The sequence below is a fragment of the Nicrophorus vespilloides genome, unplaced genomic scaffold (genome assembly GCF_001412225.1).
Source record: "Nicrophorus vespilloides isolate i.1.1-1 unplaced genomic scaffold, Nicve_v1.0, whole genome shotgun sequence".
Lineage (NCBI taxonomy): Eukaryota > Metazoa > Arthropoda > Insecta > Coleoptera > Silphidae > Nicrophorus > Nicrophorus vespilloides.
In genome coordinates this window covers 43640-67851 of record NW_017097359.1, presented here as the reverse complement: position 1 = coordinate 67851, position 24212 = coordinate 43640, and the positions used below count along the sequence as shown (strand labels likewise).

At 34.2% G+C, this 24212-nt stretch overlaps 3 protein-coding genes across 9 annotated transcripts; 1 reads left to right on the top strand and 2 right to left on the bottom strand.

The window, feature by feature from the left end:
* Positions 1 to 925: 925 nt before the first annotated feature.
* On the bottom strand, positions 926 to 13491 carry LOC108559909. Of its 5 annotated transcripts, XM_017917293.1 has the most exons (6): positions 7495 to 7612; positions 7291 to 7347; positions 6793 to 7233; positions 2025 to 2550; positions 1861 to 1964; positions 926 to 1804 (listed from the first exon to the last, which is right to left on the bottom strand). In XM_017917293.1, exons 2-6 carry the CDS (start codon positions 7310 to 7312, stop codon positions 1344 to 1346), a joined length of 1554 nt encoding a protein of 517 aa, XP_017772782.1. In that variant the 5' UTR covers positions 7313 to 7347; positions 7495 to 7612; the 3' UTR covers positions 926 to 1343. The 5 variants fall into 5 exon arrangements, with proteins under 5 accessions (XP_017772782.1, XP_017772780.1, XP_017772778.1 ...); XM_017917291.1 differs by lacking the exons at positions 6793 to 7233; positions 7291 to 7347; positions 7495 to 7612 and adding an exon at positions 12287 to 13491; XM_017917289.1 differs by lacking the exons at positions 6793 to 7233; positions 7291 to 7347; positions 7495 to 7612 and adding an exon at positions 7833 to 8442.
* Positions 13492 to 14887: 1396 nt separating this feature from the next.
* LOC108559907 (serine/threonine-protein phosphatase PP2A 65 kDa regulatory subunit) lies at positions 14888 to 21538 on the top strand. Of its 3 annotated transcripts, none has more exons than XM_017917284.1 (5): positions 14888 to 15046; positions 15173 to 15389; positions 19481 to 19858; positions 19926 to 21231; positions 21478 to 21538. In XM_017917284.1, the coding sequence occupies exons 2-5, from the start codon at positions 15306 to 15308 to the stop codon at positions 21486 to 21488; spliced, it is 1779 nt and encodes a 592-aa protein (XP_017772773.1). In that variant the 5' UTR covers positions 14888 to 15046; positions 15173 to 15305; the 3' UTR covers positions 21489 to 21538. The 3 variants fall into 3 exon arrangements, with proteins under 3 accessions (XP_017772773.1, XP_017772774.1, XP_017772775.1); XM_017917285.1 differs by having other exon boundaries at positions 14888 to 15092; XM_017917286.1 differs by having other exon boundaries at positions 14888 to 15389; positions 21484 to 21538.
* Positions 21539 to 22453: 915 nt separating this feature from the next.
* Positions 22454 to 24190, bottom strand: LOC108559904. The gene is given in 5 exon segments (XM_017917279.1): positions 22454 to 22776; positions 22828 to 23108; positions 23178 to 23250; positions 23490 to 23876; positions 23879 to 24190. Coding segments are annotated over 5 exon segments (1257 nt in total). The 3' UTR covers positions 22454 to 22572.
* Between the last annotated feature and the right edge of the window lie 22 nt (positions 24191 to 24212).

The following is a 24212-nucleotide window of genomic DNA, read 5'->3' as shown; positions in this document are numbered from 1 at the left end:
CCAAACAATGTAAAGACATACATAGACTATACTCGACAAGTCACTAAGTGTAGCAATTAACAGACTTAAGATTCGTATAAAGTTCAATCTACAAAGTCAATTGCTGCAGTTAAATTAGGATCGTGAAACAGATCATCCTGTATATAGTTTTGTCACATCTTTTTATTTGCTTTCCTATTAAATGAAAATAAAGTATATTTTATTTATAAATTGTCTATCAAATGAAACAATCGCAGATTCGTTAACTAGATAAAAGAAATAAAAACTTACCTTACAAGATTTTCGTTATCTTCATAACAACGTATTTCATAATTGCTACTTGACAAGTATCGTTTCATTAGTAGATCCTTGGCAAACAATTGAAATATTCCAAGTGACTTCTCGAGTAAAGTCTATGTATGTCTTTACGTTGTTTGGTAAGTGTAGCAATTAACAGACTTAAGATTCGTATAAAGTTCAATCTACAAAGTTAATTGCTGCAGTTAAATTAGGATTGAGAAACAGATCATCCTGTATATAGTTTCGTCACATCTTTTTATTTGTTTTCCTATTAAATGAAAATAAAGTATATTTTATTTATAAATTGTCTATCAAATGAAACAATCGCAGATTCGTAAACTAGATGAAAGAAATAAAAACTTACCTTTCAAGATTTTCGTTATCTCCATAACAACGTATTTCATAATTGCTACTTGACAAGTATCGTTTCATTAGTAGATCCTTGGCAAACATTTGAACTATTCCAAGTGACTTGTCGAGTAAAGTCTATGTATGTCTTTACGTTGTTTGGTAAGTGTAGCAATTAACAGACTTAAGATTCGTATAAAGTTAAAATATGTACAAAGTTAATTGCTGCAATTAAATTAGGATTTAATAAAAGTTTTTAGCTAAACAAAAATATGTTTATTACAGTAATAAATGCGGAAGCGCGACAACTGGACGATTGAAACTTTAAAATAAAATTGTAACATATTCGCTTACATTTGTTTAGTCATATAATAGAACGTAACATACATTTGATGTATATAAAAAAATAAAATGAAAATAATTTTATTGACCATCGCCCAGTTCTCACGCGCCCAATAAATACAGCCATGTTAAATATAATATACGTAAATCTATAATAAAATAATTTCTCTTTGGATCTTTTTTTACATATTAAACTTAATATTCAATTCTTTTAGATAACAAATATATATTATATATAAAACTTTTAATACCAATTTATCTTCTTCTTTTAAATCTCCACTCCCTTGTGTCAAGCACAATTTCGAAAACTACAGCCCAGTGGTCATATGGAGATGTGCATTACAACGAGTGGCTAAAACACACAACGACAATGTTCAAATCTGGAATTTGCGGTTCAGTACAATTTGCCTGGCTCGAGCCTCGGCAAGCAATGTATCATGAAACTCATATTCTCCCCATGACTTCTTGCTGAGGGCATTAGTTATACTTTTGTTGGTCAGATTGAGAACCGAGCGAAACATTTTCTTGCACACGTCAACATTGGAACCGTCGAACGAATCCGGTAACCTGTAAACTCTTGTCCTCTCTATCTTGCAATCGTCACCGATCACCAAGACCAGCGAGCAAATATATGCATCCTTCTCTTCGGACGTGAAGTTCTGAAATTCCGTGTTCATCTGCAGCTGCCTCTCCGTACTGAACCTAACAGAACAATTGTCTTCGCAGCAGTTCCACACAGGACAAAACGCAGTTTTCCGTACAACCTTCTTATTTGACGCATCCTCTTCGACTTTGCCTTTTCCTGAACCTGAACTCTCTCCCATATACAATGGATCTGTAAATGAAATTGTCAAAAAAAAAAGCAATTGATTTAGATCTGAAGAATATTACCGTTAGAAACTATATTGTTGACTTCCTTTTTGATCATCCTCTCCTCCATGACACTAGAATTTCTCTCTTCCTCTTCTTCATCGCAGAACTGCACGTGATAATCGCTAAAATCAATATTGCATTCAATTACTGATCATAAAGATTGAAAAAAAAAACATTATTACCTGAGTTCTTCCTTCACTTTAACCAACTCGAAATCATCCGCAGTCTGCATTTCAGGGACATCCAAATATTTGGCCTCGACTTCGGAAACGATACTGAATATCTTCGCTTTAACCTGGTGAATGTCAGTGGCGGAAAACTGCCTCATCGTCGATTTGATTCCGTCGAAGAAGAGATCCAGAGCGTCCTTCGATGCAGAATGTAATGTATCGATCTTCGTCCTTTTGGGATTTGTTGAAATAGCAGCCGTGGCGCGTTTTCTCACTATGCCTCCACTGTTTTTCGTTACAGTCGATATCACAGTTTTGTTTTGTTGTTGAGACATTGCATTTTCAGCGCTCGGAATTGTGTTTCTCGAGTTTTCTTGGAAATCGTGATGATCATCTTCTCCAGTTTTTTCAGCCAGAGGATCTCCGCTCGTGAACTCGTGGTCTATATTCACAAGATCAGCGATATCAAATTTCGTTTCCAATTCACCATCGTCTTCGGATTTTTGAATTGTTGTCAATTCGGGGCCAGAATCCAATTCTGAAGCAAAAACAATGTTAATTAAAACTTTGGATAAATTTTTTTTTTTGATTTTGTGCAAGTTTTGAAATCAATAAGACAATGAAGACACGTTGATCCTTTACCATTTTACGTTTTCGGTCTTTTTCAATTTACAACTTAAAACATCGTAAATTATCTTATAATTTTATAAATTTGCATTTTTTCATTCAGCAAAAATATTCCTCTCAAATCAATTTAAAATTATAAATATTTCATTATTTCCATGAATTATCATGAACCAATAAACGTACATATTTTTTTTTTCAATAACACAAATTTCGCTTAGTAATAAATATATTTATAGTCTTTAAATTTTCAACAAAATTTCAATATGTGTCGCTGAAAAAAAGAATATGTATTGATAAGTTTGAAAAGAACTGAAATTTTTTGGAATTCATAAAAACAAAATATGAATATCGAAAGAGATTTGTGAAACGTTTCCAGTGTTTGCTAGATTGTGAGCCGCGTAGCTTGCATACAAAAAATTGAAGCATCAACTAAATTTTAACGTAAAAAATAAATCTTCTAGAAATAAATTGAAAGATTTACACTTTATTGCACAAAATAAAATATACGTGTTGTGATATAAAAAGAAGTAGTGAACATTAAGTAAGAAATATTTATTTTGTAAATATAAAGATTCAAAGTAATTGAATCGAAATTAATATTTTTTTATAAAAACACAACAAAAATTTCGTCGTAAACGAAAATATATTTTTTTTATATAAGAGAAATAAAAAGTGAGAGAGCATTAAAAATTCAACAATGGATTTCGCCATCAAAAGAAACAATATCTCGTTACCAGTGACACTGATCGCGGATCAGTGTTACGATTTAATCGCAGAGTTCCCGAAGGATTACGAGAAGGTAAACCTGCGAAAGCAGGTGATGGAGGCATCGAGGTTGTCGAATAAGTTGGTCAGAACTTTGAAGGGAAGAGACTACGTGAATGATTGGAGGATTACCATGGACATGCCACTTCGACCCAAGCATATGAACTACAGGGAAATGTGCGTACTAATAACGCGCACCGGCAATGACATAGAGTACTTCCGTGAGGATTTGGAGGAGGCTTCGAGGAATTTTGCGATGCTCTTCGAAGCGATGAAGGTGACCGATAACTCCATGAGGCCGTTCGACATGAGGGATGATCTGTTCATCGTTAAGTTTTACGAGCATCTGAGCAAGGTGCAGACGGCTGTTAATAGAATCGAGAAGAATTTGGAGACGCTGAAGAGTTCGATCGAGGACAGACTGAAGAAGAAAAATAGAACGGGTCAATGCGAAAGTCCATTGCCGCAATACAATAAACGCATCAAATTCAGTTGCAGTTATAATTACAAAATGCGAAACGGATATACGAGATGATGAAGGGATTGCGCACAATTTTTAATTTTAATTAATTAAACTCTAAATACTTGTTTTACTGTTATACCAACATTATAAATAATTAAATTGTATTATTTTTTTATTATAATTTACTAAGTTTATTAGTATTTTTCAACTAAATGTGATTGTAAATTGTATGTTTAATATTGAATAAATTCAAATTATTCATAATTTCAAATATGTTTCTAAATTTTTTTTAAACCTTAAGATTTCATATTGCACAGGTAATCAAATTGTATTGCTGTGATTGACTCAAAATACCTGCAACCCTTAAACCCTCTCCTAAAAGACATATATAAATATCGATTTACACAGATTTAAAGTTAATATTATCAAAGTTAACTACAGAAGAATAAAAATGCTGCTCCTGAAGTTAAGAAAATTATGAAATTTTGTGTGGAGATTATTTCAAATTTTCTCGGGAACCATGAATGCGCGAAAGCAGCGTTTTATCTCAATCGTTGAATAAAATCTTAAAGAGAAGAGATTTCATGGGTGAAAGCAATCGTGTTTCTGAGATGAAACTAATAATGAAGAAGTTGAACTGGATGCTGTTGCAGGATTGGAGAAGACTTCGACTGGTTTTGTGACTCTGTTCGAACAGATGATATGCACTGGTAATTTGTTTATCGTAGATTTTTCGAGCACATTTTCGAGGTGGAAAATCGAAGAGAATTTGAAAATGCTGAATGAAAACATTGAAGAACCAAGAATGGAAATGGGAAAAGTTCAGTTCGAGATGAATCCAGCTACAAAACGTATTAAACTTAATGATCAATTTTTTTTAGCAAATAGCAAATGAAATATTTCATTTTACTTATATTTCCTCTTGCAACTCAAAGTTTTTATATAAAAATTATAAATTGTGAACAAATCAATTTATTGTTTCTATTTACAAATCTTAATTATCTACTAAATCTAATAGGACTGAAGTTATTTTATTTTTTAGTTTAAATAAATTAAACTTTAAGAATTGTCATTTCGTGTTCGACTTTCAAGTTAAAAAAAAAATGAATTAATGTAGAACCTGAAGACTTTACCCAATATAAAATATTTCAAGTTCCTATTCGCGCCGGAAGTCTCCCCGTGTCCAAGCACGCTTTGAATTCCAGTCCTCTTTTTGAAATTGTCGAACCATCCTTTGCTAGCTTTAAATTCTTCAGCCCCAGGCGCATCTTTAGTAATGTCACCATACATTTGCCTAGCCTTCTCGCATATAAAAGCTTCAGACACACCAAGCAACTGTTTATCTTTGATCCAAACCATTAAACGTTTCTCCACTTCTTCCATCGCTTGCGATCTTTTACTAGTTAGGGTTTTCACCCCTTTGGCCACGTCGGCCGCTTTAATGGCTTCCTTGTTCTTCAGTATCGTCGATATCGTGGACTTGGCCATACCGTATTGCAGTGCCAAATCAGATAAACGTACGCCGCTTTCCCATTTCGCTATAAGTTCCTTTTTCATTTCAATCGTGGAAAACACGATTTTTCTCTTTGGTTTTTCACGTGCGGCTCTCTTCTTTGGTGCCATTACGAAAGCGGTACAAATAAAAGAAACAATTCAAATGAAAATGACACAAAGAAAAAGGAAATCAGACTGGAGATGCTCACTGAACAAGACACTGGAGGAACTGACCAAACAAACTGCGCCTGCGACAAAAGAGAGAGAAAACCGAGCGTCTCTTTGTTCGACTTTCGAGTTTCTGTTCGAGTTTCCTAACCGGATTTGCTTCTCCGACCCGCTCGAACGTCAAACCGTTCGAAGGTCGAGCACGTTAAACATGAAATCATTAATTTTATAAAATAATTAGTGATTTATAAAATGATTATTTATAATAAAATTTATTATGTTAAACAATAAATTAAAAGTTTCCGAATAGTTTAGCTTAAGAATCACGATTAAATTATAGTTACCATGTGAGCTGCTGGACATAAGATTTATTCTATTGCAAGGATGAAACTTGACAATTTTCCCTGAAGCTCTTTTCTTCTCGCTCTTTTTTCGTTGACAAACTTCGCAGGTTTCCAGAAAAATCAGTATCTGCTCCTGAGTCACGTTCTTATACTTTCGTCTTATTACTTTAACCATAGTGTCCCGACCTTTGTGTCCAGTTTGCAGATGGACATCGTAAAGCACATCGAACAGATCGTCTTTCTTAACGTAAAAGACAACCTCCGCATAGTTGAACACTTTCATCGGTTTAATTAATTTCTCGATGTCCTGTATCGTCACTACATCGTAACGATGCAGCAACCAATAATCGCGAGGTACTTTCTTCTTGCAACTCTTGGCATGTTTCACATCTTTTATTAACTCCAAATATCTATCGTTTGTCATCAAGGCACCGTTCGCTTTCGTCTCTTTTGCATTTAACAAGTTCGTAAATCTATATTGCATTCTCAAACGTCTCACTTCGCTCCCTTCCATTGCAAATATACCACCAAATTTCGCGTTTCTTTAAAATAACCTTAGCTGTGCAATTTATTTACAAGACTTCGACAGATACACAATGAGTCTACATCTGGAATTGGATTTTTCGAGGTTATAACGGATAATTTCATTGCGCACTTCACGCAACCGCCATTATATGAAATGACTAGATACGGTTTAGATGAAATATTTCATATTCTAGTTTATGTAATAGATATATGAAATAATCAGTTATTCCATGAAACAACGGTAAATATACACAAAAGTATAGCTTGAACTCGTTTTACGACCATGTTATTATGTAATATGTATACGTATTGGTAATCCAATATTTATAAGTTCGCGTTTCTTGTATCCAAAATCAAGTTGTATGATGATACTCTAACATCAAAGGTGACTCACCAGGCTGCCTCCTTTTTTGTCTTCCTCCCTTATTTTTATTGTAGCAAGCCTTGCATAAGCTCAAGTACAGCATAACAGACTCGACGGTGACGTTCTTGTATTTAGTGTTCAAGAGGTTCAGGACGCGAGAACGACCGCCGTGTCCGGTCATGAGATGAGCATCTTCGATGACATCGAAGAGTTCGTCCATTGTAACGAAATACTTGATGTATTTGTTGTTGCTGGAAATGGGTGAAATCAATTTCAACTCTTCCCCGACCCTCGCGACATCGTATCGCTGCAGACGACGATAATCTACTGGCGTTTTGGAATGCGTCTTCTGCTTGGCATTAATAACATCCTCCAAAACTTTATCGTACGCGTCTCTACTCAGGTAAACGTTGTTCCTATTCTTAGTGGACACAAGTTCGCCCAAAAGTTTATCGAACGTCTGATTCATCTCTACAAAAAGGGTACACACATTTAATTCATACGCTAATTGCAATCATTGAAACCTACCAACGGTATATTCTTTGTTCATATCGAATCTATAATTCGTCTCTTTCGAAAGTTAACCTTAAATAGATGACGTTCACTAGTTAATGTCTACATATACCTATGCTTCATTTTTTTTTTTCGTGCACGTCACTTTTTACAATTACTAGCATTTTGAAAAATGTATACATTTACCAGTTTTACAAAATGTAACTAACAAATATTTACCATTTCTTCAATTAATCTTAACGCCATTGTATTTCAGTTGCATTTGCGGAAATTGTTATTGAAACTCGCTGATTTTCCTCTTGGAAGGAACAGTTGGTTGCATACAATCATACACTACTTGCCCTTATTATGTAATATATAGCAGCTTCATTTTATCTGTTTATTTACATTTTCTATGAAAAAGTATACATTTACCAGTTTTAAAGTATGTAAACAACAACATTTAACCCATTTCATTTTTATTATACAGTGGAACGACGAAGAGTAAACGACGAATATTAAAAAGGACGAACATCAAACAATTTTTTCAAAAACATTTTAATTAGATACAAAATTACCTTGTACTAAATGTTTAGCTCCTTCTGCATTCGATCTTGTAGCCTCCCCATGTCTAGCTACACTATGAATGCCTGTTCGCATTTTAAAATTACGAAACCAGCCACTACTTGCCTTGAAATCGATAATTTCATCAGTGCTCTTTGTTGCTCTATCTCGCAGTAGTTTTTGATACATTTGCTTAGCTTTTTCGCATATTACAGCTTCTGAAACGCTCTCATCAGTCATCATTTGCTTTTCGGTTATCCACTCCAATAAAAGCTTTTCCATTTTATCATACAGTGGTGATCTTTTAGAAGCGAGTATTTTCACACCTTTTGCGACTTCAGCTGATTTAATAGCATCTTTTATTTTTAGTATGCTAGCTATAGTTGTTCTCGGCATATTAAATTCTTTTGCTAATCTGCTGACACGTGTACCACTTTCATACTTAGCTATAATTTTCTTTTTCAATTCAATCGTGGTTCTCACCGCTTTCCTTTTTTGTATTTTATCGTCACAGCACTTTTTACGACCCATTGTCACTAGTAACGTGTATTAAACAAGAGTTAAAAGACGATCAGCTGACTCACCGGTCACGTCAGCGGTCGGACGAATATTGACTTTTCCGACGAATATCAAACAAAAAATTCAACAACAAAAAAACAATATGAATATCAAAAAAGAAGGAATATTGGAGTTCCACTGTATTTATATCTCTTGTCAGATATAGTGTGTGTGCAGCATTATAATAATATAAACAATATAGGCAACCAAATTAATACAACCGTGCAAATTTTCTTTTAAAAATTTGTAAGCACATATTAATATTTCCATTATTCTTCACAATTTATATGTACCAGCGATTCCAGCCAACTTCAACTTTGAAATGAAAACTGAAATTTACTCTTAACATACTTTCTCATCAATTAAACCTGTGAAATGCGCATCAGTTTAATTCATCTGCAATTGGATAAATGCAAAGTAAGTAATTAATATCACCAATTATAATAATGTTAATTGAAATGTAAGTTGTCTCAAATAGGAACTTTTGTTATCAACAGCCTACTCAATTTTGTATAAATTTACTAATCGACATGTTTAGAACATGAATATGAAGTGAGCTAAGATTAAAAAAAATCTCAATTATAAAGTCGAACTAATAACAAACGTCAGAGAGCGTCCATTGATTGAATTTGTTTGAAAGTTTTCGAAAGTTAAGCAATATTTTTAGTTGTTTAAATTTGGATGGACAATGTTAATGCAGCAATACATCAAACAACTTATTATATATATATAAAATAATAATATTAATTTACTTTGTATTCTCAGAAATAAATAATATTGAGTAGATGATCTCTTCTCCTCCGCTTCTACAACTTGTGAATTAGTGGATGATGAAATGCATGTACAATTTAAACTCAAAGTTTGTATTGATATGAAGAATTTGTTCCAGTGCAAACTAATTGTTTGGTTAATCGATTAACATTTCGTTTATTTTATATTGTAAATAGTAATGGTAACACATATTTTGAATAATTATTAATAATTTATTAATGTTTGCCATATTGTGTCTATCAATTGATCCACAAGATGGAGTTTCAATGTTATTAAAAAAAATTGAATTTAAACATAAGTTGGCATCGCCTACTGCGTTTGCGTTAGTTCGCGAAGAGGAAGTCGTTCTTCTATGATTCGGCGTGCCCTACGGTTATATAACTTCAAAATTCTTGTGCAAAAAGCCACAAAAAAACAATAACACAAACTCTGTAACAACTTCAAAATGAATAAAAGAAATTTAAAACGGAAAAAAATGTGCAACTAGTGAAACTCGAGAAAACCATCATCGGCCCATTAGATTTAACGGCAATGAAAGGTTAGTGATGAATCTGATTCTAAACAATTTTTTTTTTGCATTGCATTGAAAGTTTCCCAATTTGTTCGCTAATCCCTTACGTAGCTTGTGTTAAAATGTGCATATTCCGTAATAACTCTTGGACGCATACAAAATGGTTGCGTTCTTTTCCCGCCACTTTCTTTTCTTTAATGTTGCTATGCATTTTTATTACAAAAAAACACATTTACAAACCAGGTACCGGTTGGTACGCGTGTGGCGTCTTTAACTACGTTAAAGACGCCAAAGGCGCGTCTGTTGCTTAAGTCAACATCATTCCAATTAGAAGTGAGCATTAATTGAAATTTCGGGGCTTTCTCATTAATTTTCAGTGGTAATTGAAAATCCTCGGTATTTCAGATATTTCTTTCTTCCCGTGTTGTTTTACAGCTTTTCATTGAAACTTCATAAACTATACTCAATTTGTCCAAGGGTTATTGAACACATGATGTAATTTAATGTTAGATCAGACTCGAAGGAATTATCAAAGTTATAAAATAAACTAATCTTATTTTTTGGAAATTATAGTTTTATTTCAAAATTGAAACAATGTGATCAACTTCCATTTATTAACTTTTAATTTAATTTGAAAACTTCTCCAATTTGAATGGTGATTTCGTGTCACCTCGCAATTAATAAGCATGAGTAGTTAGTAGCAAATCTATCGTATTTGTCAGCTTTTTATATGTTTCTGCTTTAAGGGGTGGATCTAACGTATCCATCGTGCCCGAAAATTACTTACGAAAGACTTAATTCAACAAGACTTGTCAGTAGACTCTCTCTCTGCACGATTGTAGATTTGTTTTAAAGTATGTTTCAGAACTCTTATCCCCCTTATCTCAAGGGTTACTTCATTCTAGTTTTAAATTATATCCTGGGCTCGTGAGATGGTTGCACACTATCACGATCCACCTGCAGCCCTCCTTGTTTCAATTCAATCGTATATATTTGCTTTAAATTTGATAATTTAAAGTAGCTTCAATTCTTATTAAAGAAATATTTTGTATTTGATTGACATTGGTTCCCTTCACTCCGCCCGTGACCCCCGTAACTGGTGTTTTGCCTATTATAGGGGTGCCGGTAATTCCGCAGACTAGTCTATTAACTCTTACAGGGTCTCTGTCGGTCCCAATATCTTCCTTCCTCCTCTAACCATTTGCCATTTCAATACTCTAGTTTTCTCTTCGCTCGGGCAAAGTTCACTATTAAAATCATCTTGCCTTCTTCCTGGTTAAGGTTAAGCATTTATAATAGATCGAATGAGCTTTTGCTTGGCTCACGAATCACTCACTTCATATCACTTTTTTAGAGTTTGCTTTAATATTGCGAGTGATTTTCCATTTGTCGTCTGTTGTACTAATCCATGTCTGTGGGGATCTAATGTATTCCCACGTATTTCTCTTTCAGCAGATAAAGTTCACCTCGATCTGTTCCTTTTTTGCTGTAAAGGTTCAGGTCTTGCTGCTAGGTCGGACACTCCGGAGGTGGACCAAACTATAGAATTTCACAGCAAAAACCATAGACAAATTATATAATTAGGTGGCAATTGATTATCCTAAATGTCCAATTAGGCTAATTAATGCAGTAAAGTGCAATTTACTATAGTAGCTAGTTCTCTCTTTCGTTAAGTTAGATTAAGTTATATTTGTAATACGCCCATTTTGCCTATATTCCTCTTTAGTTTTTAGTTAACACCTCACTCACTCTTACTAACTCATAATAACCTATCCGAGGACTCTCCATCCTTTCCTAGAACCGCCGAGTTTCCGGTTCGCATTCACCTTATCCTTTCCCTATATCCCTATACTCCTTACCGCGAGGAATTGTATGGATCGTAATTTATATTTTCAATTTGTTAAGCTTTCGGCGACTACTCAAAGCCCATAGAGTAGTCACAATGCTGGATAGCTAATACCACTTGATTATATTTTAAAGCATTGCGTATTAGATATTCATAACATATACAAAAAATAATAAGAAAATAATGTGTGAACAAATAGATACACAAGTCGTTAGCCATTTGGCCAGCCTATTAGTATATATATTTTTATTGTATGTTAAAATTTATTTATGTATAAATTGTACTTTTTTTTTCTCTTCTTCTTATGTATCGATGTTTGGCCAATAAATTATTATTATTATTAGATACACAAAAAAAATATTAAAAAAAAAATATGGAATAATAACAATAATTAAAAAAATAAACACTGTTTATATGTGTTTATTTAAAGAAAAGAAAGTAGATGATTGAGAAAACCTCTCCTGTTAAATATTATAATGATGTTCAATGTGCAATGCACTTTTATTTACATGGGCAACACTCTTTGCATATACAAACAAACAACAGCAAACATAGTAAATATTCTACGCGTTGCAGTGCCACAAGGAACCATTGTTTTCACACTGGAGCGTGTAAACAACCTTATCCGGCCAAATACGATGGTCAGCACTTTGGAGTGTGAGACCAACATATTTGCATGATTTGGACATATGTTTGTCCAAGTTGTCAACTATATTTATTATACTTCGGACTATAAGACAAATATAATGTTTCTGAAAAATATTCATAAATTGTTAAATTACCTTTATAATGACCAACATTCAGTTTGTCTTCATGCGTCTTGGCACTATCACTCTTATCAACAACTAATTTATCTTCGGCTCTTTTACACTTAAACCATTCAGGCAACATCTCATGTGTTTTCAAGAATCTTAAGCACCAAGAACTCGACCCTTGGAAACCTTTAATACCATTTGCTTTAGCCCATCGGCTCGCCATTAAACTGAGCGTTTTCGTGCAAATGGTTTTTCCCATACTTTGCTCATTCATTGCCCAAAGTTTCATTGCCTCCTCTAATTGTGGCCATTTCACTCTGTGAGTACGGAAAGTTTTCCTATCTTTATTCAGCAATTTCAATGGTTCTTCTTGCCTCCTCCACTCGCGAATCATTTTTTCGGTCGGCGGTGGACCAAAATGTCTTTCCGCTGCTCTGTTTCCATGCTCTTTAGCATAATTTATAACAGACAATTTAAAACTCGCATTGTATGACACTCTTTTTTGCGTTACACTCATTTTTTGTTTATAGTTTTATTATAGTAAGTGCAAAAAAAAAAAATAAATGAAATCACGTCCACTAAATTGAATTGACCTCAGTTCTTAATGAGGGACTTCCACATATGGAGACACGTGTTCGGAGCATAAGACGCACCCTTATAATAAATCGATTTGTCTATCGTAAAACAGATGCGTCTTATGCTGTACTTGACATGTATTTAACTTATATTCCTTAACAAGTGCGCAGCAGTGCGCAGTTTCTAATGTACTAATCTGTTGCAGACTGAAAAAGTGGACGACTGAGACGAATTTGGACGAATTCACAGTGAAGCAACGGACAAAACTGAATGTTGTTTTGTTTGAAAGCTTCGCATCCCGAGATCCAGAGGTCTCTGGTGTTAACCGTTCCGAGATTTTCTTTCGATCAAGAGATGGGCATACAATTGCATACACTTCAAAGTGATTTGCAGGCGTTAAACCCGATGCAAATCCCCAAAATGGCCGAAGATACTACAATGGACTAAGATGCAAGTAGTTACATAATAGATAATCAACGTTTTTCTTTTAGTTAAACCTGGAGTGAAGTTTTAATGAAATGAAGAAAATAGTATCTATATTGCTGGAATCACAGTCATTCGGGGCTTAAATCCAAGTGCTTTGCGATGACCGCTCGATCTTTGCTATACGTACCAGTTGACTACGGCTTCATCCATATTTCGATTTCTTCAGGGTTTTTTTTTTTTTTGCTTCGAACGCTTATATTTAAGAAAAACGTCAATTTATGAGTGAAACTTGCGTAATTCCCTCTATGTAAATAATAGTTATAAGGTTTTTGAAAGCATATAACTTCAGTTAATGAATGTAAAATGTGTGTGTACATTATTTTTCAATAGGTCTATTCACAAATAATTGTAATAATAGATATTACATATGAGGAAATATATGTAAAGAATACTTATTTATATGAAATTTACATTCATTGTATTGTTAAAATAATGATAAATTGCTATTGTATTTGATGAGTAACTAAATAAATACATTACTCATTACTACAATATAAATATCAGATGCATGATTCATTAATTTCTCTAAACTTTTTCATGATTTGGTAATTAGTTAAACTGTTAATTAGCAAAATTTTAACTAACTAACAACAGTTTGATTAAGATTTTAAGTACGATTATTATGACGATGATAATTTGACGTTTTTCAGATTTCCTAAATTTGTTTATCTTTTGAAATATTACAGAATAAACTTCATTCAATTCAAATCAATAAGTTTTTATATAATCAATATACAAAATATCTACTGTCAAGTTTAAGTCATGAAACATAAGTACTAAACATTTTTAATTATCAGTAATAACATTGACTAATTATGAATACTATAACTAACTAAATAGGCATAATTTAAAAATGTTGGCGTGTATAAATACTTGTAAATAAAGCTTAAATGTATTTGATTCAATTGTATTCAGCAATATTACAATTTTATTCGTAATACATAAGTTCCCATATAAACTAGTGAGCTATATTAAAAAAAAGAAATCTCGTAACAAGTACACGTAAGTAATCAAATGATCTAAAAATACTTTCGTTAATTATATAAACCTGCGATTAAATCCCGATAGATTGCGCTAACCTCGCGACAATCAATTTATTTTGCAAATATTCACTTTATTAAATAAATAACATTTATTATTGCAATTACATATAATAATTATATTACAAAAATAAATCATTTCACTTATTAATTTACAAATCTTTGAAAACTAATTTAACATTAATAATATTTGTTGTAACGATTATGCAATTACAGACAAAGAAAAAGGAAAAACATTTGAATCTTTGAAACGGACTATGGACTTTCCAAAGTTTAATGATTAATTTATAAATAATTGCAAATATAAGTTTTATCCTTTTTTGTGGTAAAATCTCTTTGAAATAATTAGCTATATATTGTTCTTCTTAGTGGAGGTAAAGACTGGTGTATCTGGAAATTGCCTTGGCAATGTAGCTAATGTTATAAGATTATATACATTTTTAAATATGTTTGTAGTTAAGTTTTAGAAAGTTGGCGGTAGAGCTTGTGTTCGTGTCTTCGACGTTGGCAACTGCGTGTGACAGTGCGACAGAAGAGCCCTCTGGCCAACCATCCAATACTAACGATTTCGTATGGACAATTCGTGTATGTGTGCATATATATGTGTACTCACTCTCACACATACAGACGCACATTGAGGTCTGCGCATTTTGACAACGTTATTTTTTTTCAGTTGTAAAAATTTGTAAGTTCTCGCCCCGTTCCGGGGTGCATAAATAATAATCAAAAACGTGAGAGGCAGTGTCGATCGCAGCAGCAGCCGGCACAGCGCGTCCCCGCATGCTCACATTTCATGTACCTCTGATTTCAGTGCAGTGAAAGAAAGGAAGGAAGGAAGTTCGAAGTGTATTTTGCCTTCTTGCGAGCGGAGCGAAGCGGTTATAATTGTATTTCGTTTTCCCCCCTGATACACGCACTTGAAGTTACAAGCAGACGGAACGATAATGGCAGCCAGCGATTCCGCAGGCGACGACTCGTTATATCCAATCGCCGTCCTCATCGACGAGCTCAAAAACGAAGATGTTCAGGTACGTTCAGTCAATATCTCTTCATGCACGAAACCTCCATCATTGTATGACGGACGGCATCATCATCATCATCGCTCCGTCCACCATTGTTCCTCCTCCGCCCCGCTTCCGCACGGAATCCTTGCTACACTCTCTTCTTGATCATCTCCTACCTTCTATAAAAAAAACTAAATGTTATCAAACAATGTTCTTATCACAATAGGTTACCTCACACCTAATCACCCAGTACATACCTCTGCGACTGGAACTGTTTTCAACTTGTAACTTTCCACCGATCAATCCATTTGTTTATGTTTGTCAATAATTTGTTTTCATAAGCCATTTTACCATCAGCTCATTCATCAATCACATTGGTCATTATTACATTACTCTTCATTTGTTTATTTTATCTACTTAATGCATTAACTAAAAAAAAGCAATTTAAAAATCTTATAAATCAATAATCATAAACTATTTATAATAATACAGTACTCCTCTGATCATACCTCATTAGATTACTTTGTACCAAACCACCATAAATAGTATTACCGCAATACCTCTGCGACTGGTACTGCCTTCGAATTGTAACCATCCACCAATCTATTTCTTTATATTTGTTAATCATAGGAAATTGTTACCAAAATCAATATTAACAAGACAACCATCAATCACTTTCATTATTATAACATTAATCTTCATTTGTTTACATTATTTCTCTACTTAACCAACTAAGATATATTAATCATTTTAAAAACTATAAAAAAAAAACAATTTATATCACCTCTGCGACTGGTACTCCCTTCGAATTGTAACCATCCACCAATCTATTTCTTTATATTTGTTAATCATAGGAAATTGTTACCAAAATCAATATTAACAATCGATCACTTTCATTATTATAACATTACTCTTCATTTGTTTACATTATTTCTCTACTTAACCAACTAAGATGTATTAATCATTTTAAAAACTATATAAAAAAAACAATTTATATCACTAAAAATCATAAATCAATACGATTTTACTATTACTTAAATCTGCATTTAAACATAATTTATTGTATATAAAGGTTTGATTGCAACATTTCTCAGAACTTCAGAAAAATTTAAATATTCTTTTAAAATACACCATAATTGTGTGAATATTACAGACTAATATAAACAAATATACAATTAAACTCTTATTTTATTAATCTAAATTAAACCATGAATCATTCATGTTCACATCAATATCATTTTTCTTTTGTTTTCGTCAATTCGAGCACTCACACCATGATATATTGATCTAATTTCTTTATGTAATAACAGATATATCTTCCTATTTATAGCGATATCCATTTTCACCCCCTTCATACAGAATCATCTCGCATTTTATTTATTCAAAGATATTGATTACCGCTCTCCAAATGTTTACATTTAGTCACAACTAAAACAACCAAGATGTAGGTCAAATTACTTACTAAGATTTGGATTTAATTTTTAAGATAAAATCATTCAACATATTTCATTAATAGAAACAAAAATTGAATAATTGGGTGCAAGATTCAAGCTGTGAATCATATTTCTTATAATTAGTTTATTCAATTTCTAATTTTGTTTATTTAAATCATTGAATGCTTGGACACTTTAAACTATAACTAAAATTATAGAAAACAAATGGATATTTGTTATTTAATAAAGAAAAATATTTCTGATGTGAAATAACTAGAGTTTATATTTAACAAGTCATGAACATACCAGACGCATTTTTATTGCATTTATCATCCAAGTGAATCAGTTATTATATTTAGTACATTTAGAAGCAGGAAATTCTTGAATAACTTACCTTCATATTTCTGTAATCAAAGTAAATAATCGGTAATAATTTGTGGAAACAAACACGCAGTTTTATGTATATTTGTTAGGAGGTTTTCTTTTAAATTGGCAATCTACCACAAAATGTGATGTGTTCAGTCTGTTTAACTTTGATTCATCGTTAAGTTAAGATCAATTATTTTTTTTATAAGGTCAACGATTTAGTTCAAATAAACATTGTTCAAGTTGTAATTTATATTCTTCTCAAATAAGAATATTTTTGATAGACATTTAATGTTTATTGTTACAAGTAATACCTTTTTTTCTTGATGTAATTTATGAGATAATAAAAGCATGACTAAATATCATTTTCATGCGCATACCTAAATGTCTTGTACATGTAAATTAATGGCTGTAATTAATATTTAATAGGTTAAAAACATGTAAATTGTGCTAAGTTATAATTATATAAAATTAGTGCTATATTTGATTTAATAACTTACAATAGTTAAGCAGTTCGTGGCGATGATTGAATTTGGATGAATAAGTAAAATAAACACTACACATATTCACATCATATACAAAGACCTCACGATCAATGGGAGCGAAACCTGATAACAAATACCTGCACTACTACTATTACTACTACAATGCTTTAATTTAGATTGAGATAGCTTAATTAATCTCGATATTGGTATTAAAATTAATGCAAGTGATTCATAGTTGTGGACTATCCCAATCTGTAGTAAACAAATATTTGCTTGTGTACTCTGATATCGCGTAAAATCTAATTGAATTTAGATTTAGTTTATCGTTGTTATTGGTCCTTGAATTGCGACCATTTTAAACGTGGCAACGTTCATGAAAACTTTATATATAATTGATTTATTTTGATTTCTGTAACGTTTAATTTTAATAGCAAATATATTTTATAAACGTGAATTTCAAGTAGCTAATGTATTCTAAATATAGATTTCATTAAAATAATGATTGGTTTAAAGTAATTTAATGAAATAAACTTGATTAAATCGAGTTTTGAAAGTAACTTAAAAAAGTGGTAGTATTAATTTTGTTTGTATTTATAGTTTTGATTGATTTAACGTTCTTGGCTATTAAACAAAAAAAATCAGTTTGTGTTAAAAAAAATATACGTATTTGCATACTTTCAGCTAGAACTGCATTTAATAAGATTTGATTTTGTTGTCCACGCAATAAACTGTAACAATATTTGTATTGTCTAAATACTCGAATCGATTCCACGCAGTGTTATATTCAGCTTAGGAATGTGTTTTTTTTTTATATCTTCGATTTTCCGCTGATGCAAAGCTTACAATACTTACGCACATATTGCGTTTCCTACACACACATCGAACAGATTTATTCGGTTGAATCATCAAAACATGCAAAAGAAAACACACAGAACGGCCGAAGATTTTAAATAGTCGAATATACGCAATCCACTTTTAGGTTCGTTTTATTTTTAGTCATAATTATATACATGTGCTTTACGGAGTGAAAAGTGATTTGGGAAAAAAAAATCTTGTATTACAAATAATGTGATATGACATAAAAAGTTTACACGGTTGAAATGATTTATGATAATTGCAGATTTTCGCAATAATTATGTTAATTGAATGTATGGAATTAAAAATAATAATTTGTTTTGTTTACTCTAATGTTGATTAATCAATTTCGAAGACTGTTGTTTTGTAACTGTCGGGGGGAGAAATCTGTTTTTGTTTGTGTATGTGGAGTTATTGATTGAATAATATATTAGTTCTTTCAAGTATGTGAAAACGTGTATATTGATTCAATTGGCATTTCTAAATGAATATTTTATATTTAAATATAAGCGTTGAATAAAATTTGTCGCGTGTTTGCAGCGGCTTCGAAAACGGCAAAACCTAGGTTTCGCGCGAATTATCGATGATGTGGTGATATTTAGGTCAGCGCGAAAATCTCGCTCTTCAGCGAAATCGTACATGTGTAATGGAATTGCTTCCAGTGCATGCCCTCATCCCATCCACACGGATTAACCAACGATTTAATATTAATAATTAACGTTAAGCTCAATGATGAGAATCCATTAATTTGTTTTGTCGGTATTTTTGATTTGTTTTTGAAAAAATGCAACTTGTTCTGTTTGCAAATTATATTGGTGAAAGCTGTTAATTCTTAATATGAGAATTTTGAGACTGTTATTTATAAAAATAATAAGATGTAAAGTTTATATGCTTGTTATTATTTATCTGAATATAAAATGAAAGTTGTTCTTGGATGGAATTGGGTGAACTAATTGTATGCGATTGTGTGTTTTAGCTGAGGTTGAATTCTATTAAGAAGCTATCCACGATAGCTTTGGCACTGGGCGTTGAGCGCACCAGAGCCGAGCTGATTCCGTTTCTGACGGAAACCATATACGACGAGGATGAGGTTCTTCTGGCGCTGGCCGAGCAGCTCGGTAATTTCATATCGTTGGTAGGTGGACCCGAGCACGCCTACTGGTTGCTCAGACCCCTGGAGAGTTTGGCCACAGTCGAGGAGACCGTCGTCAGGGACAAGGCTGTAGAGTCCCTAAGGGCCGTAGCTGCACAGCACAACCCCGGTGATCTCGAAGCTCATTTCGTTCCCCTCGTCTTCCGTCTGGCCTCAGGAGATTGGTTCACCTCGAGAACGTCCGCATCCGGATTGTTCGCGGTAAATATTCGCATGTCCTTAACGATGGATGAAGATGATTATTTATTTCGTTTGTTTTGTTTTTTAGGTTTGTTATCCACGATCACAACCGGCTATCAAGACTGAACTGCTGACGCACTTCAGGTCTTTGTGCCAGGATGATACTCCGATGGTGCGTCGCGCTGCTGCCTCAAAGCTCGGCGAGCTAGCACAGGTTGTTGAGCTTCAGTACCTGAAATCTGATCTGATACCGATGTTCGTCAACTTGGCCCAGGACGAGCAGGACTCCGTCAGGCTGCTGGCCGTCGAGGCTTGTGTAAGCATCGCCTCGCTTTTATCTCAGGAGGACGTGGAACAATTGGTGATGCACACCCTGAAGCAGTGCACCGGAGACACCTCGTGGAGGGTGCGCTTCATGGTTGCGGATAGATTCACGGAGCTGCAGAAGGCCGTCGGGGTTGAGATAACCAGGAACGATCTGGTGCCGGCGTTCCAGAGTTTGCTTAAGGATAGCGAGGCTGAGGTGCGCGCCGCTGCCGCCAACAAAGTTAAAGACTTCTGCCAGAACCTCGATAAGCAGCATCAGGAGAGCATAATCATGACGAACATTCTGCCATGCGTTAAAGATCTGGTCGCCGATCCGCATCAGCACGTGAAATCATCTCTGGCCTCGGTCATCATGGGTCTCAGCCCGATCCTCGGTCGTCACAATACCATTGAACATTTGCTGCCTCTGTTCTTATCGCAGCTGAAGGACGAATGTCCCGAGGTGCGTCTGAACATCATCTCCAATCTGGACTGCGTAAACGAGGTCATCGGCATCCAGCAACTTTCGCAGTCTCTGCTTCCGGCCATAGTTGAACTCGCTGAAGATTCCAAGTGGCGCGTCCGCTCCGCCATCATCGAATACATGCCCCTGCTTGCAGGACAACTGGGGCAAGAGTTCTTCGATGAGAAGTTGAATTCGCTCTGCATGACGTGGCTTATGGATCATGTCTTTGCCATCCGGGAGGCCGCTACTCTGAACCTACGGAAGCTCGTCGACCAGTTCGGCGCCGAATGGGCCGAGAACACTATCATCCCTAAGGTGTTGGCCATGTCCAGGGACCAGAACTACCTGTACCGCATGACCTGTCTGTTCTGCATCAACGTTCTGGCGGAGGCGTGTGGTAGCGACATCACCACCAGGCTCCTCCTGCCCACAGTCCTCAGCATGGCGAACGATAAAGTCGCCAACGTCCGGTTCAATGTGGCCAAGACGCTGCAGAAAATTGCCCCGCAACTTGACCAGGCTGTCATCCAACCCCAGGTCAAACCAGTTCTGGACAAGCTGAACGCTGATCTGGATATCGATGTTAAATATTCAGCATCCGAAGCTATTGCTGGCATTGCAGGTAATTATTATTAATATTTAATTATTACATAGACACATATACAAATACATACATTCACTACAGTGTAAGTTCACACTATATGAAAAATCTCTAAATTAAATTTAATTGCACATATACTTGATTCATTATTTCTGTATGTATTATATATGTTTGTGTATATAAATTTCGTTCTGAAGGATTATGAATTGAACGCCAAAATCAATGTTGAATGTTACCTTTTGATTTTTTCTTTTCTTTTTGTTGCAGCATTAGGTTGAGGATTCATATTGCATTTGTACACACACACAACCAACAACAACAATAATAAAAAAACACACGTAATAACACACTTCTGAACTAACAATTTGCGGGAGCGAAGAGAGAAAAAAATAAGAATACCCGAGGAGAAGTCGCATAAAAATATAATTAATAATAGTAATAATATTACAGAAATATAAAATATACAATAAAAAAAACACAAAAAAAAAATTATATATACATGAATAATCTCGTAGATAGTAAACTCATAATTAAGTCATGTAACTGTTGTACTTGGAAAATCTTAATCATTTTGGTTCAAAAACGAAATAATACAAAATTAACACGTGTAAAAAAAATAGTGTCTAGATTATCTATTAGTATTAAATAATAATAAAAAAAAGGAGATGAAACCAAACAGGAAAAAATGGATACAATACAAGCATCGCTATATTAAAAAAATAATAGTAATTATATTAATGAGAGAGGAACACGAAAGGAAATCTTTAATTATATAACATGTGTACATTTTATTTTTTAAATATTTTCGGCACTATTTTCTTTTCTTTCCCTTCCTTCTTCGTCTACTACTTTTTTTTTTGTAAGGAGTTTTTTTTAATTTATTATATTGTTTTGAGAGTATGTTGTAACCTTTGAAACAAAAGCAAAGCAAAAAAAAAACGCTATCGGTTTTTAATGATACTTGGGATAATATGAGACCTTGTTGTATTTTCTTTATAAGTTTTAAATATATGCCACCCTCTACTTTACATTTTTTTTTTGTTTATGTATATGTTTTTAGTTGAATAAGATTATTTTTTAACAAAAAAGTTAAATATATCAATCCTCTCGTTGTTTGCACTGTTACTTCAGCATGAGGGCGTTCTCTTCGTCGCTGGAGACGGGATCGTGTTCGCTGGCTCTCGGGGAGTGCGCCTTCTCGTTAAGTTTGCGATTGATTGATCCTTTCGAGTGTCGATGCTTCTCGGTTGGAGTCTCCGCAGTTTTAGTTTCTTCCTTCGCAGCTGAAAGCACCATGACTTCTCCATCCCGATTTTCCTCCCCCAAACTCTTTAAATAAGATCGCAGAATATATATATATGATTAGAATAGATTAGGTTGTTTTCTTTTTGTTCGCTTTATGCGGTGGTAACTCACGAACATCACTTCGGAGACGGTTCGGCCCTTGGTGGCGGAGAAGCAGTCCCTTCCGAAGAGCCAGCCGGGACTCGGAGCCATTACGTCCCTCAGGACGACTGCGTTCCTGCAGGACGTGTACAACAATCGGGATATCACAATTATCGCTATCTATGTATTCAACTTTGTAACTTATTTTTTTTGTTAGTTTCTTTAATATACGACCTGATTGATAATTAAGATGGATGTGACGATGATTAGCCCGACGAGGGATGCCTCAATCGGCTCTCGAAGCACGGTCAAGCAGCCTTTGTTGTAGATCGTTCCGTCCAGGAATTCGGGTTGTTCTTTCCACAGGTGAGCGGATTGGATCTGCTGCAGAGGATCATGGAAGCACTGCATCGGAAAGTTTATATCGCAGCAGCTCCATGGTACCACAGGCAGATGAAGATGATCTTTGGACAACAGAAAGCTGCATATTTGCAGTTTAAGTACAGGACATTCTTATTGTTGCAGTTAAACGAAATTGCAATACCTAGCTACAAGGAAAAAAATAGACAACTACGAGATACTTGTCAAGTAACATGTGTATAAACTGTGAATCTTCAGTATTACAACAAAAGTAAAAGTGAATTTTATTAATATCTAAATAACAACAATATCATAAATAAGTCTTTTTAACACATACGACGACTTTCTTTGAATCCTGTACTTGATACTTGCCAAGTAGAAAAATAAAGGTCAGATTTCATGAAACGATATATCGTCGCCTAATGATGGTTGACTGTTTATCAACCATCATTATAAAAGGTGTAATTCTATGATAATCTAGATAATTGTCGCGTTATGAGAATTCCTTAGACAATTCTATTATTCCTAATAACTTTATAGAGGTTTGTTGAGGTTGAATGATATAAATAAAGTGTAGGATATTGCAATCTTTGATTGTTCATGCATTCGAACCTTTGGACATCGTCACTCGTAACATCCAATTGGTACTTATCTAACCAAGAGATTTCGTACCAATCCTTGAAGTTGTTCACTCCGCAGCACTGCAAATGGAACTGCCACCTATCAATGGTGTGCTTCCAAAGCGGATCCTTCAGATAATTCCGCATACCTTTCTCCATCGAATGCCTGATGGATCGCACGATGTGCTTAGATATCTTTACAGACATCGTTGATAGGATGAGCACGTTTAGAAGAGTGTTACCACCGATAGCCAACCAGAAATATAGGTGTCTCTTTGTGCTTCTCCTGAAAATTGAGCGTGGGTATAAGTCAGGTTTATTGTAAAAGGTTGAGGAGATTCGAACTTGTGCGCTTTGTTGAAACATTTTGCGCAGATCTTTATGCCCATCAAATATTGGAAGATGATGTGCGTTCCGTAGAGTGCTGTGACCGTGAAGACGAACGTGATCTCTGCTTTTTCCGCATACAGATGTTTGGAAACTTCCAAGCAAAGATACAAAGACCATCCTGCTATGAGCATTCCAAGGGTGGCCTGAACCAGATTTAGGATGGTGAAGGCGAGGGCCATCTGGAATCGACACTCCCTACTGAATTTGAATATGAAGAAGTTCATGTTGCAAGTGTAAAATCACATA

Coding starts and splice junctions, on each gene's coding strand:
- LOC108559909 (XM_017917289.1), bottom strand. CDS start 8,349: ATGGGTCGTAAAAAGTGCTGTGACGATAAAATACAAAAAAGGAAAGCG. Junction 2,551..7,832: donor AGCTAAACATTTAGTACAAG/GTAATTTTGTAT, acceptor TTTTTGCTTCAG/AATTGGATTCTGGCCCCGAA. Junction 1,805..1,860: donor CAACAATATAGTTTCTAACG/GTAATATTCTTC, acceptor TTTCATTTACAG/ATCCATTGTATATGGGAGAG.
- LOC108559907 (XM_017917284.1), top strand. CDS start 15,306: ATGGCAGCCAGCGATTCCGCAGGCGACGACTCGTTATATCCAATCGCC. Junction 15,390..19,480: donor TCAAAAACGAAGATGTTCAG/GTACGTTCAGTC, acceptor TGTGTGTTTTAG/CTGAGGTTGAATTCTATTAA. Junction 19,859..19,925: donor CCGCATCCGGATTGTTCGCG/GTAAATATTCGC, acceptor TTTGTTTTTTAG/GTTTGTTATCCACGATCACA.